The sequence below is a fragment of the Syngnathoides biaculeatus genome, chromosome 13, assembly GCF_019802595.1.
Source record: "Syngnathoides biaculeatus isolate LvHL_M chromosome 13, ASM1980259v1, whole genome shotgun sequence".
NCBI classification, from domain to species: domain Eukaryota; kingdom Metazoa; phylum Chordata; class Actinopteri; order Syngnathiformes; family Syngnathidae; genus Syngnathoides; species Syngnathoides biaculeatus.
This window is the reverse complement of record NC_084652.1, coordinates 14157983-14172168: the sequence shown is the minus strand read 5'-3', so window position 1 is coordinate 14172168 and position 14186 is coordinate 14157983. Positions and strand designations below refer to the sequence as shown.

The 14186-nt window shown below is 44.2% G+C and overlaps 1 protein-coding gene and 1 pseudogene across 2 annotated transcripts; one reads left to right on the top strand and one right to left on the bottom strand.

Annotated features, from left to right (window-relative positions):
• Window positions 1-1574: 1574 nt before the first annotated feature.
• Window positions 1575-1693, bottom strand: LOC133511565 (5S ribosomal RNA; annotated as a pseudogene).
• Window positions 1694-3351: 1658 nt separating this feature from the next.
• Window positions 3352-13741, top strand: atp1b3a (ATPase Na+/K+ transporting subunit beta 3a). 2 transcript variants are annotated; one of them, XM_061840302.1, is made up of 7 exons: window positions 3352-3510; window positions 5832-5960; window positions 6184-6282; window positions 8746-8936; window positions 9140-9190; window positions 9678-9764; window positions 10547-13741. In XM_061840302.1, the coding sequence occupies exons 1-7, from the start codon at window positions 3399-3401 to the stop codon at window positions 10712-10714; spliced, it is 837 nt and encodes a 278-aa protein (XP_061696286.1). In that variant the 5' UTR covers window positions 3352-3398; the 3' UTR covers window positions 10715-13741. The 2 variants fall into 2 exon arrangements, with proteins under 2 accessions (XP_061696286.1, XP_061696287.1); XM_061840303.1 differs by having other exon boundaries at window positions 3395-3510; window positions 5562-5960.
• The last annotated feature ends 445 nt before the right edge of the window (window positions 13742-14186 follow it).

Here is a 14186-nt window from a genome sequence, read left to right as displayed (position 1 = left end):
CGTGCCTGCGTGGTTTTTCTCCCACATCCCCAAAACATGCATGTTAGGTTAATCGAAGACTCAAAATTGCACATAGGTGTGAAACTGAGTGTGCATGATTGTTTGTTTATATGTGCGCTGCGATTGGCTGGCGGCCAGTTCAGAGTGAACCCCGCCTCTCGCCCAGAGTCAGCTGGAATGGCGCAAGTGCAAACGTGCGGGAGGTTCGCTCCTTTTTTAACACACGTAGCGGTAATTACAAAACACACCGGTGGTAGATGAGTGTCGGGAGTGCTTGTCATTGATGTGAGCACGCTCACTGGCGAGGGTTGCTATGGCAGCTTGTGGATGTAGAGAGTGAGAACAAATGGGCGTGTGTGTTCCTGCTCGTGGTTCTGGTATGGTGAAGGAGGCGCTAATTGATTGCACTGGAATAAAAAGGGAATGGGGGGGGGGGGGTCATCAACAATGGGAGGATTGTGTGTGAGAGAGAGAGAGAGAGAGCACAGTGTACATTGCACAAGTGTCCCCAATATCGGTGCACTTATAGCCCTCAATTTCCAACTGTCGGCAAGCACCCCACTCCGTCCTTGCTCGGCTTTTTCGTAACTCGGTGCTGCATTCAAGGGAGCCAAAAACGTGCGAGCGAGGCAGACAGAACGAGCCCGTGAATCAGCGCTGCCTGCTCGCACACTAATCATGGCCGTGCCGCATTGTACGAGTTGTGGAGGGGAGGACCCTGCCTTGCAACAAATTCAATCCGACAGAACGCACTGGATGCACTACCACGACCACTAGCTTACCCCCCACCCCATATGAGCTGCATCCGTCATCATGGATCATTATATAACACCAGCCCTCCATTTCCTCATTTTCTTCTCTTTTCCTGACACTCGTTGTTCGAGGGTGTCACGTAGAGCTAGCTGCAAGTCGAGCTTTGTCAATACTCTTATACTTGCGCACTATCGGAATATGTGGGCATCGTTGCCATATGACCAAAAAATGTGGGAAATCTTATATCTCAGTGCATTTTTAAGTCAATTGTCTTCATTGAGTGAACCGTGTTTATCGCGAAGGACACCAGCAATAGGTGAAAGTCTGCAATATAAGAGCAACTCCACGCATTATTCATTCATTCCACAATCACACCCCGATGGTGGTAAACCACTTGTGCAGCCACAGCTGCCCTGGAGCAATGCTCACAAATAATGTGAAACGCCATAGACGGGCTAACAAAAAGAGCGATCCATCACTGCCTGAGAGGTGACGTTCCAAGAGCGAGCTTGTTGGTCAGGGAAGGACCAACGAAGTTCCCCCTTTGACTCGCTCCACACCTGACCCTCTTCTTGGCCCCTCCCACAGGTGGTGAGCCCACGGGAAGGGGGACCCGCGTTGCCTGTTTGGGCTATGCCTGACCTCCAGATGCTTGGCTTTGAGCACTATACTCTACTATACTATACTTCTTCTTTCCTTTTGGCTTGTCCCGTTAGGGGTGGCCACAGCGTGTCATCTTTGATGAACACACATTTGTTTGGCACAGTTTTACGCCGGATGCCCTTCCTGACACAACCCCTCTGCATTTAGCCAGGGAGAGAAGCTTACAGCGCCTGGTATTCCCAAGCGGTCTCCTATCCAAGTACTAACCAGGGCCAAACCCGCTTAACTGCCGAGATCTGATGAGATCGGGCGTTCTCAGGGTAGCATAGCAATAAGCACTATACTATACTATACAATACGATACTATGCTATACTTATACAAGCTTGACTCCAGAGGGGGATACCCAGTAAACCACATCTGAGCAAGAGAAAACAGTCCACACTCCACACAGAAGTGCTTGGGCCCATATACCTTAAGTATTATCACAACGGTACTGTTTAATGGACCAATCAGATTTTAAATTTATCGACACTGGGCCAGTAAAACTGTCAGCATTTCTCTAGCCTCTGATTGGCTGGGCAGAGCAAAAATGCTCAACTAGCATAACATGTCTTGTAGCTACATATCTACACACATCAGTCCATTTTTTAATCAGGATCTCATGTGGGGTGGCACGGTGGATCAGCTGGTAAAGCGTTGGCCTCACATTTCTGAGGTCCCAGGTTTAATCCCGCACCCACCTGTGTGGAGTTTGCATGTTCTCCCCGTCCCTGCGTGGGTTTTTTCCAGGCACTCCGCTTTCCTCCCGCATCCCCAAAAATATGCAACATTAACTGGACACTCTAAATTGCCCCTAGGTGTGATTGTGAGTGCGGCTGTGTGCCTCCTGGCCGTTGACAGCTGAGCTATGCTCCAGCACTCCCCGTGACCCTTGTGAGGATAAGCGGCTAAGAAAATGGATGGATGGATCTCTGGCGAGTACGATGAATTTTATGTATATTTTTGTTTTGTTTTTGTCATCCCATTCAATTAATATCGATTCTGAACTGCTACACTAGCCCTGCCACAGTTGCAGGCTGTTATTGCACTTTTTTTTGAATGGATGTTTTTAATCGTGACGTGATGGAGGTATTATCAAGAGTTGGATTAAGTCAGGTGGGTCTCCACCGAAGGCCCTGACACAAAATCCCAACATTTGATATTTTACAGTTAATACAACGAGGGGAAAAACGAATCCCGCAAATCAAAATCTATTCTATTAGTTTCTCCTCTCGCTCATCTGTCCCTTAGATTGTGGCTTCAGTATATAGTGTCACGTTGCCATAGCAACAAGCGTTGGCAAATGCCCCAAATATCTAACTATATGCTCAGTCGGACACAAATAGCATCACCGAGAAACATGCGGGTTGTGCATCGGCCGCATACTGGAATGTGCGCTACAAGCCATTAATCACAATAAGCGAGAGAGAGAGAGAGAGGAGAGAGAGAGAGAGAGAGAGAGGAGAGAGAGAGAGAGAGAGAGAGAGAGAGAGAGAAATACAGTACACACAAACAAACCCACATCCTTCCCTTTAAACACACTGTTCAATATTAACTGTGAGAAGCAGATGCACGACCGTAAACCGCGGATGGAGCATAAAGTGACGATAAGAAAGCAAGATAGTGCGTCCTATATTTGTAATTGGTGCGCGTCTCATGCGTCGGCAACCAATGCGCATCCTTCCTCCACATCAGCTGCCACCGAGGGGCATTTGTCGACGTCATATTTTTTTTTCAGGGATTTTTTTTTTTTTTTTTTGTAATGTTCCTTCCTTCCTTGCTTGCTTCATTTCCTTGTGCCTGCCTGCTCAGCTCTCCCTCTTCCTACACCGCCCACTCCTTCCCAACCATTGATCTAACCACTCACCGGCTTCTTCGCCTCATTGCATCACCCGCTGTGCGCTTTTGTGCATTTTTTTTTTTTTTTTACCCTCCCCATATTTTGGGGATTTATTTTTAGGACATCTACCCTTCTGCCGACATATTTGAAAAGAATCCCAGCATGGCGAGCACGGAGGATAAACCGGCCAACAAGGCGGACACGTCCAGCTGGAAGGACTCCTTCTACAACCCGAGGACCGGCGAGGTTTTGGGGCGCACGGCCGGCAGCTGGGGTAAGAAGAATACCCTCTGCTATCCACTTTTTTTTATATAATAATGCTGCATTAAAAAAATGTGAGCCTCCCCCCCAAAAAATGGGGGGGGGGGGGGGGGGGGAGGGACCATCACAGGCCTACATGAAGGTGTGGAGAGACAAGCTTGCACCATGAAGATTTGAATAGCTCCACATACAAGAATGCAGCATTGAGTCGTTAACGCATAAATAGGATATTAATTCAACTTTTTTTTTTCCAATCGTGCTCGGTTCAGAACAGCGACGCACCAACACCCCCCCCCCCCCTCAATCCCAATGCTGCACCAAATTGATGGTTTTATGTAATGATGGTCAGGGGCAGAGTTGGTAACACAACGTCAGGCGCCTATAGGCTAGAGACCGGGGGCCGTCGTGCAGCTCCCCCCCCCCCTGTGCTGCTGTGCAGTGGGATGCTCCATTGCAGTTGCATGGCCGCCCACATTAGCATTCCTGTCAAGGTCAAATGGGATTCCCTCTCTTCTTTCCCCCTCTCTTCTTCCCTCCCACACCCCCACTTCGTGCTGTCAGCATTGTGGGTTACTTTTGGGGGGGAATGAGAGAAAAGGGAGTTGCATGGGGGCGATAGAAAGGGGTCTCTCCCAGACTGTCAATCAGGGGTTGGGTTTTGCTTAAATAGTCCTCCTCTTATTATTTTGTTTGTTTTATAATCCCAGTTGTTGCAGTGTATGTTGGGTTTGATTAGATATTCCTGTTTGGGTTTTTTTTAATATTCCTCTTCGGGTTTTTTTTTCGCAGTGTACATACATGCACGTGTTTACTATGCACAAAAATAAATGAGTGATTGCAACAGTAAAAGGGTAGATCTTTTCCAGAATGTTCTTTTCTTAATAATTATGACTGGAGAAGTCGTCTTTCCTCTTCACCAACTAGTTCAAATTGAAGTAACAGCGCCTCTACTGGTCACAGCCATCTAGTGCAATCCAACTTGGCACCGTTTCTTTGAGATGTGATGAATCAACAATTTCATAGATAGAAGTCTTAACTATCATTGACTCAACAAATAATTTTTTTATGGGTAGTGAGGCAAAAAACTATTCTTCCAAAGACTTCAAGCTGTTTATTGCCACTCCCAGAGTAAATTTGACAAACCGAACATAAAATTAATTTGAATTATACCTTGTGAGTCACTGATGCTGTAGTGGTAGACATTCCTGCCTTTAGTCCGGGCAGCGTGTGATCAATTCCCGTCCAGTGACGGTGTCGATATCTCCCTTGCGACTGACTGCTGACCAGTTCAGGGTGTAGTCCGCCTTTCGCCCGAAGCTAGCTGGGATAGGCTCCAGCTTTCCCGCAACCCTTGTGTGGATAAGCGGCTTGGATAATGACATGACATTATACCATGTGTATTTTAAAACAATCAAACTTTGCTGTAAGAATGCTCCCACTAGCATAACGCTAATGAATAATGTGAAATGCTATGACTGGCTAAAAGATACCATTGATATTGTGCTTTAACGCTTTAAGTAACCTATAATTAAGCACAAAGTGTGGAGCAGCACATGAAGATGGACAATATCATAATACTACAGACATACTCTTTTGTCCTCTGTCTAACTATTATACTCCCCCCCCCCCACCCTAACCCATCCCACACACACTCCCCAGTGGCCAAGGCGGAACCACTTAAAGGAGCAGCACAATGAATTGAATTGAACCATGAAATCATGGTGTGCAAACTGTTTGTCTTTAAATTGTATTGTAATTAGATTATTACTCAAAGTGTTCATAAAGTACAATATTAGCAAGTGCTATTTTATTAAAAACACTATCCTTTTTTTGTGAGGGTGGCTGTGGGGATGGTGGGGGCTCAACAAATTAATGATATTTCCATGCACTCCCATGGGGAAAGAGCATCTGAGTGTGTGTGTGTATTGACTTCATTAGATTTAGTGTTTTAAGATATCAGTGGGGGGTTTTAAGCTAATAACCTGGGTTTTTTTTTTTAAATCCTTCCTGTTCTAAAGGAACATTAATTCTGTACTGTCTTTTTTTTTTTTTTTTAATCTGCAGTGGAGAAATGCAGACGTTACCTGTCGAATGCTGCAGCTTCATCCGTAAACATGATGAAAGTCAGCTCACTTTTTCTTGAAGAGTAGCCAGCCTTTCCCCCTTGATCCAAAATGGCTTCCCCTACAGGGGATAGAGCACTCAAATGAGGAGACGATGAGAGGAATGGATTGTTTAGTGAGTGTGTCTGTGGCAGGTAATAAATTAGCCATAACTTTTCTCTTTGTGTTGGTCCCATCTTGCCTCCCCCGACCCCTACCCCCACCCTCGTAGCTCTCATCTTGTTGTTCTACTTGGTGTTTTACTGCTTCCTGGCCGGTATGTTTGCCCTGACCATGTGGGTGATGCTGCTCACCCTGGATGAGAACATGCCCAGGTACAGAGACCGCGTTCCTTTCCCAGGTTAGTGTCTCCACCGTCCTCACGTGCGCTACGGTAAAGCTTTCCGCCACAGTGATTCCCAGCACATCTCCATTCATTATTCATGCTTGATTAGTCATAAAATGAGATGTCACTGGCGTAAATGTACTACAATGTATTTCTGGCTGCACTGTATACAGTATGTATTGACCTGTTTGGATCCCTTCACATCCCTGCTCTTGCTTTCTCCCTTCGTTCATTCCAGGACTGGTCATCCTTCCCAACTCTCTGGACATTGCTTTCAACAAATCCGACCCGCTGAAGTATGCACAGTACGTGGAAAACCTGGAGTCATTCCTGCAAAGTGAGCGCCGAGATGGATTCATATTTATATTGCTGTTCTTGTTCAAAGCAGATTTGCCAGATTTATATAGGGCCAATCACTTATGTGCACTTTGACGTTCGACTGAACGGTCAGGATTTTCCTCCCAGGAGCCTTCGAAGATGTGGGACGCTTGGAGCTCATCATAGGGCTTCAAAGTACTGTAAAATCCATGAATTTGCAACGTCACCAGCAGCCAATCAGAGCCCCAGAATGAAAATCCAATGAGATTGCTAAAACGTTCATTATTATGCACACATTTTGACTTTTCACTGCATTTGAATGTTTTTAGTACTGCACACTATTCAATGTATAATCATGTAAAAACCCATAAACTATGGGTACGTTCGGAAACTCACTCCAAGCGTGCACTTACAGTTGGAAACTCTGAGGATTTTTGGGGTGTAAGTAAGTTTCTTTGGGGTTGTCCCTTTAGAGGTCGCCACAGCAAAACACTCATATTTGTTTGGCACACTTTTTACGCTGGATGCCCTTCCTGATGCAACCCCTCTCGGGGAGTGGAGGCCCCAGTGGGATACGAACTCACACCCCCTGGTTTACCAAACCATCGCTCCGTTGGGTTATTCAGACCGCCACACTCTGGCAGGATGACATATTTACTGGCAGAACCGACAGATCCATCATGGTGGACGGAGTCTCATATCCTTCCCAATGGCCAATAGGAACACACTGTGCCTCTGCACATTGCACAATTAGAATTTCCGGACGTACCCGTTGATTGCGATCAACAATTACGGGAGGATTATTGCGACAGACAAGCAAATATGTTCCATACAGAAATGGATGGATGGATGGATGGATGGATAAGGAAACTGTTGGTTGTATGGACAATTCCTTTCCTCATCAGGAAGTGTAACTGCACATGTGGCGAAGAATCTCTGTGACCTCTGCTGACAACACTTGCTAAATTTAGCTCCTCCCTCCACATTAGCATTCCCCCAAAACATAAAGATGTTACTCTCTCAGCAATGGTGAGTGCACTTTATGTCAATTAATGTGGACCATGATGTTCGCAGATGATATTGTGATATGCAGTGAAAGCAGGGAGCAAATGGACGGACAATTAGATGGAGGCATGCACTGTAAAGGAGAGGAATGAAGGAATGATTGAAGATGAGCCAAAGTCAAACAGAATATATGTGCGTGGACGAGAGGGGTGGAGGGGGAAGAGTGAGGATCCAGGGAGAAGAGAGGGTGGACGACTTCAAATACTTGGGGTCAAAAACCCAGAGCAATGGAGAGTGTGGTAAAGAAGTGTAGAAACGGGTCCAAGCGGGGTGGAACAGTTGGCGGAAGGTGTCTGGTGTGTTATGTGACAGAAGAGTGTCTGCTAGGATGAAGGGCAAAGTTTACAAAACAGTGGTGAGGCCGGCCATGATGTACGGATTAGAGACGGTGGCACTGAAGAAACAACAGGAAGCAGAACTTGAAGTAGCTGAAATGAAGATGTTGAGGTTCTCGCTTGGAGTGAGCAGGTTGGATAGGATTAGAAATGAGCTCATTAGAGGGACAGCCAAAGTTGGATGTTTTGCTGACAAGGTCAGAGAGAGCAGACTTTGAATGGTTTGGACATGTCCAGAGGCGAGAGAGTGAGTATATTGGTAAATGGGTGCTGAGGATGGAGCTACCAGGCAAAAGAGCGAGAGGAAGACCAAAGAGAAGGTTTATGGATGTGGTGAGGGAAGACTTGAGGACAGTGGGTGTTAGAGAGGGGGATGTACGAGATAGGCTTAGATGGAAAAAGATGACACGTTGTGGCGACCCCTAACGGGACAAGCTGAAAGGAAAAGAAGAAGAAGACACTCTCAGTCAAGGTGTATTGTATCGCTTTAGCAGACCTTGACACTAATTGCTTCTCTCCTATTAGTTGGGGGTTTGGTGCCATCTTGTGGCGTTGTAGAGCATTACAAAAATAGCATGCAAATACGCAAAGAATATCTAGACCCATTTTCAACAAAACAGGCTGACGGTACTCTAATGTATCAACCCGAACTAATTTTAGTCATTGTCTAAAAACATCCAGGACTTTTTAATATTGAGGCGACATAATGCTGCACAGCTCCCATACAGTGCCGGAGTTTTGCCACCCTTGTCAAACAGGACAAGCATTCAAAAGAGTTAAGAGATTTGTTCTGAAGCCATTTTTAAAACTTTAAACTGGTTAATACTGTGTGAAAATAATAAAGGATGAGTAGACAGACCAGTACCTACCGATTAGTGAAAAAAAATATGACATTGTCCATATTTTTACGTTTCTTCATGACAGCAACGACAAAGTATGACATTAAATATTATCAAACTGTGACAAGTACAGGACTATGTATGTGAGCAATATTGCTAGTTTAGCAGTAGCTAGTGCAGATACGGCATTAGAAGAAAAGTGCAGCTAAACGATATCTGACCTGTGTCACATCCACCTTTCAGAGGATTACAACGACACGGAGCAGGAGAAGAACCTGGACTGCCCAGAAGGGGAGTATTTCATGCAGGACGAGGAGGTGGAAAAGAAAGTGTGCCGCTTCAAAAGAGGCTACCTTAGCTTCTGCTCTGGCCTGTCCGACACGAACTTTGGCTACTCTGACGGAAAACCATGCGTGCTTCTGAAACTCAACAGGGTGACTAAAACCACTCTTATCCCTTGTAAAATGTCACGAATCATACAGTCGGGGCGGTCGTGGATTTGGTAACTGGGCCTTTAGTGAGGAACTTGATTGGATGGAAAAAAATATATATCAAACATTCACATACAATACCAAAAGAAATTCTGGAGTTTCCGCCAATGTTTTGATTTTCTTTCATTTCTCTGCTCACCTTGCAGATCGTCGGCCTGAAGCCTCTCGGGGACCCTTACATCAACTGCACCATCAAAGTAAACTTTTCCCCTCCCAAATAGACATGTTTGTATGTGTTTTTTTTTTTTGTCTTTTTCATTTGTCTTTAAAAAAAAAAAGCTGTGATGAGCAGAACAATGTGACCACTTTGTTTTGTTGATCTTGATTTCATTTCCCTCCCCCCTTTCTGTCTGTTTTGTTTCTCACTGACTTTCTTCTGCATGCTGTCAGTGGCGACTTTAGGGTAAGACGGTATGTTAAGTATCGGGAATAATAGGCCAGAATAAGAATAACCGCATAGTAACGTCACAACGGCTCCAAAACCCCACCCCTGTGCCATTTTCAAGCCATTTTTAGCGCAATCAGCATAATGTGTGCCGCATATAGCAAATTTACAACGAAGCAGACCATGCTTTCCACTTCATTACAAACTCCACACTAACAAAAGAGGATCATCGCTTAGTGTTCCGTTGAAAGGAATCTCAACTCAGACACGCTTCCGTTAACGTGTATTTTGCTCTGCAGAAGGACCATCCAGTGCAGATGCAGTATTTCCCAAGAAAGGGACGCATCGACAAGATGTACTTCCCCTACTACGGCAAGAAGGCCCATGTGAGTGATTCTCTTGGATTTGGACTGTCGAATAAAGTCCGATCATGTGATTCTTCGCAACATTGTATCCCGGCGATCACAGGAGCCCCGTTTGCTCGAAATGTGGTATGAAACGCTTACTCAAAGTCACGGTATCTGTGACAGGCTCCCTGGAGGCAAAGGATGCCGAGGCCTGGAGGTTCAAAGACTCATTTTGGTCCGGGTGGCAGTTTACCAAAGATACTAACACATTCATCATATTCTGATGGGCTCCCTCACGTTTCTCATGTTCTGTTGACGTTTTCTGTGGATCACACGTGGACCCTGGGTAGCTTTAGAGCACTTTTGTGCCCCCAGAGTCGGGATCTGCGTGCTGGGCTATGTTGTACCACTCGGTAGGACTTGTGTGGAATGTCGGGTGACCAAACCAGAAAACAGGTCGTTGGACTTCCTGTGTCCCCAGCAGTAAGAACAGTCTGATGACATGGTGCTATTAACGCAAATTTGGTGGAATACTGCTTTTTATATTGCTGTTGTATCCTCGGACAAATAATTGATCATCTTTGCTAGCTCTTAATGAATCTGTAGATTTTATATTTCTACAGGTGCTCACATAAGTCAATCAGTCAGTTTTTGTAATGACTTGTGACTTGAAAAATAAGTCGAGGCCTTCATAAGACAAGGTACCACTGTACGAGTAAATTTAGACTCAAGGCACTACATACAAATCTGAGTACAATGCTCGAGTATTTATTACTTCCCTCCGCTGAGCCACAGTTTGCTGTGTCTCTCCTGTGGTCCAGATGAACTACGTTCAGCCCCTGGTTGCCGTCAAGCTGCTGCTCACCAAGGAGGACTACAACAAGGAGCTGTCGGTGGAGTGCCGGGTGGAGGGTTCTAACCTGCGCAATAACGACGAGAGGGATAAGTTCCTGGGTCGTGTCACCTTCAGGATCAAGGTGGTGGAGTAGAGAAGAAAAAGAAAAAAAGGGAATTTGCCGGTCAAAAGGAAACCCCCAACCCCTTATGCCAGTGTGGAAGCTGCCCACGTTCGCTAAGGAAGGAAGTGTCAAATCCCTCTCAAGACAGCATTCGGGATGAGGCAGATTAGTCTGGCCCGTAGTCGGAGAGCCACTTACGAATGTTGCTTTGATGACATGAATGACCCTTCTTTCCTTCAAGATTCCTTGCTGACCTCCGCAAAAGATCCCAAGAGAACAAGACACAGGCCGTGCTCCTGATCCATCCTTTCCACCTGTTGCACAAGTCACCGCAGCCCCTTTGCCCTCGTTCGGTTCCATTTCCATATGATTAGCTCAACTTTTAGCCAACGCAAACGAGCCATTTGGGAGCTGTTGTGTTATTGCCGATGCAATACGATTATATAATATTAGATTAGATTTTGTAGATCAGGGGTGTCAAACTCCTGTTTGTCCTGGGCTACGTCCTAATTGTGGATTCTAAAGCCGTTATGGCTGTGAAAAATGTATAAACATAAAGATCACATCACATTATTACATATACATAAATGGATAATCCTTTGATCGGTAATTTACTGAATCCACACTACTCACAAAAGGCTGGGGTGGATTCTGGCCTTTTGAGTGAAATCTCACGATGAAGCTGAAATGCGCTAGAACCTCGACAGGTGAACTTAATTTCACCTTCTCTAAACTTCTGAATGTCCAAATATAAACGTTTTAGTACTTTTTGCACAACTTGCTGTTGTCTATCAAAGAAATGAAAGGCAAACTTCACATCAGATGTTTTTCAAGGACGTCCACTTCGAGGCCTTTCTGTGACTCTTCCAGTCTCTCCCGCAATGGCGAGGCTTCAGATTGGATAGTAGTGCGACTTGTTGCAGTGTTCTAGTGAATTGTAACGATCAATTGCGATCAATTAGATTCTTCAACAAAGAGCTACTCCAGTTCTTCTGATCTAGAACACTAACGAAAGGTGCTGGCCTGAAGAGTTTTCATTGAAGATATAAATATCGTTGTTTGGAACCTTCACTCGGCCAGACCTGCACGTCGCCAATCGTCTGAGAGAGAATCGGTGGCGCAAGTTCCGTTATTGTATTTATTGCACGTCCTTTCCTGGTTCTAGTGCATTTCCAGTTCATCTTGAAATTTCACCAGGAAGTCAATACATCCCCAACTTTTGGTTTGCTGTTCAAATCAAAGAAAAGGTGGAACTTTGGCCCAGTTTAAAAAAATTCAAGTCCATTCCGCAAGTAAAAAAAGTATTTACTTATGTGGTGTCCCCCAGGGCTTTGAGTCGAGCACCTTTCAATAGATCTTCTTTCATCCCCGGAAGAGAGCAGTGTTATTTTCATCCCCTTAAAGCCGTATAGTATACTAACGACAGCATGAAAGCTGGTCTATTTCTTTGTGTGTGTGTGTGTGTGTGTGTGTGTGGTGTGTGTGTGTGTGTGTGTGTATGAAAGTGTCACATATTGCACCACAAGGAATCCATATGTTGATAATATAATATAGCCACTGTATTCCTGTATATTGAAAAAAATATTCCCTTTCGACATATAAATTCATAGTGATCATTAGGGTATTTAGGGAATAATAGATATACTATATCTTTGTGTTGGGGCGCGCGTCGCCGCAACCTAGTCTCGTGCCGTCTGTCTTGTCTGTCTGCATGTCCGTCTGTCTGTTTGTCCGTCTGTCCGTCTTCCTGTGCGCTCGCCTCGCATTGCAATAGCCAACGTGTGGGTGAGACCTTCAGGATTTGATACGTTGTCTTGCTCCGATGTTGCGGGAAGCGCTTTTGAGCATTTATTCCATATCCTCGTTGACCCTTCGGCCTCACTAGTAAAACGAGTCGGGATGTTTTTTTTTTTTTTTTTCTACTACTACCTTCCACTACTTTCTGACATTTTTGCACGCTAGTGGATAGAACAGCTACATGTTAGAAATGAGGCAAAACTCTTAGTGGACATTTTTTTTCTTACTAAGTTTGACATGTGCCAACTAGTTGGGCTTAGTAGTGATAGTAGTGCAGCACAGTAGTTTACAATGAAGGCTTGTTTGTTTCCTAGTAGGACAAAAGCGGCAACAGTAGCGGTAAAAATGTTACTAGTAAGTCGTTCACTCTTTGCACTACTAATACAATTCAGTTCATTAGTAGAATGACTATGTCTAACTTTTTTCACTACAGCTGTTTCTGCACTCTACTGTAGTAGGACAACTACATCTCACTAGTGAGGCAAAACTAATAATGGGCATTTTGGTGCTACTAGTAGGATCCCGGTGGTACTAGTGCATGACTATGAGTTGGGCCTTGTAGTGTTACTAGTGCAGCACAACAATTTACTAGTAAATTGCATACTAGCGGGCCAAATGTGACAGTCGTTGAAAAAAAAAAAAAAAAACAGTACAAGTAAGACAGTCATTCTATCACTGAGGCCACAGAGGGTACTAGTAGTATATCTAGACTTGAACATGAAGGACATGGAATCAATGCTCACCGTGTTTTCCCACAGATGCAAGATGAGGAGACAAACACGCACACACACAAAATACACTGTAAATTGCTTGGAAATGAGAGAAGGTGCGTTGAGAGAAACGAGAAAAAAAAAAGAGAAATAAAAAGCATCGCAAAGTTCAGCATTACCAGTAAGTATGTGCTAAATATCGCTATGTGAGCTCGAGATCTCGCCGGGTCTCCAATATTGTTTGTTAGTTTTCTCTCTTCTTCAGCCCGTTGATCTGATTGTCTGCCAGTCTATTACTCTTACTCAATGTATATATACCGTAAAACACTATCGACCATATTTACTTCATTCGCACTGTATTTTTGTCACAAAAAAAACACAATGTCTGTGGATTGTAAAGAAATAATTTAAAGATTTACAGGAAATGGATCTTATTCAAAGCTATGTTTACAACAGTGTTTAAAGGAACCCACGTTTGAAAGAACAACATGTAACATCTTCTCAGGGTGCCTTAAAACCTGATGAAATCAATTGTGGAATAAAAGTGATTTTGAAGAAAAAAAAATGGACATTAATTTGCCTATCTTGTTTTTTTTTTTTTTTTTAAATCCCTAATTTTGGAGCCAATCAACTCTGATTTTAGAGTACACCATGGACTGGTCCCCAGTCAGCCATGCTATCATGGCACAGAGACAATCATTAACACTGTAAAAATAATAATAATAAAAAAAATATATATATATATATATATATATATATATATATATATATATATATTCAATTTTTTTTGTCAATTTCAGTACGTACTTTTCTTTTTATTGAGGAGTCAAGTTAGTTCTTCACCTTTTACCAGAGTCTATTTTCACACAAGTATCTGTCCTTGTACTGAAGTGGAGAGTCCGTTTACTGTATACTTAACCCGTCTCGTCTTTTTCCAGCCATTACGTCCGTCCATCGTACACTTGTCGTTGTCTGAAGGACGACCAGTGTGCGTT

Excerpts from the sequence above, each read along its gene's own strand:
- atp1b3a (XM_061840302.1), top strand. The coding sequence starts at position 3,399 with ATGGCGAGCACGGAGGATAAACCGGCCAACAAGGCGGACACGTCCAGC. Across the intron at positions 9,191-9,677 it reads ACATCAACTGCACCATCAAA|AAGGACCATCCAGTGCAGAT; the intron begins GTAAACTTTTCC and ends TTTGCTCTGCAG. Across the intron at positions 9,765-10,546 it reads ACTACGGCAAGAAGGCCCAT|ATGAACTACGTTCAGCCCCT; the intron begins GTGAGTGATTCT and ends CCTGTGGTCCAG.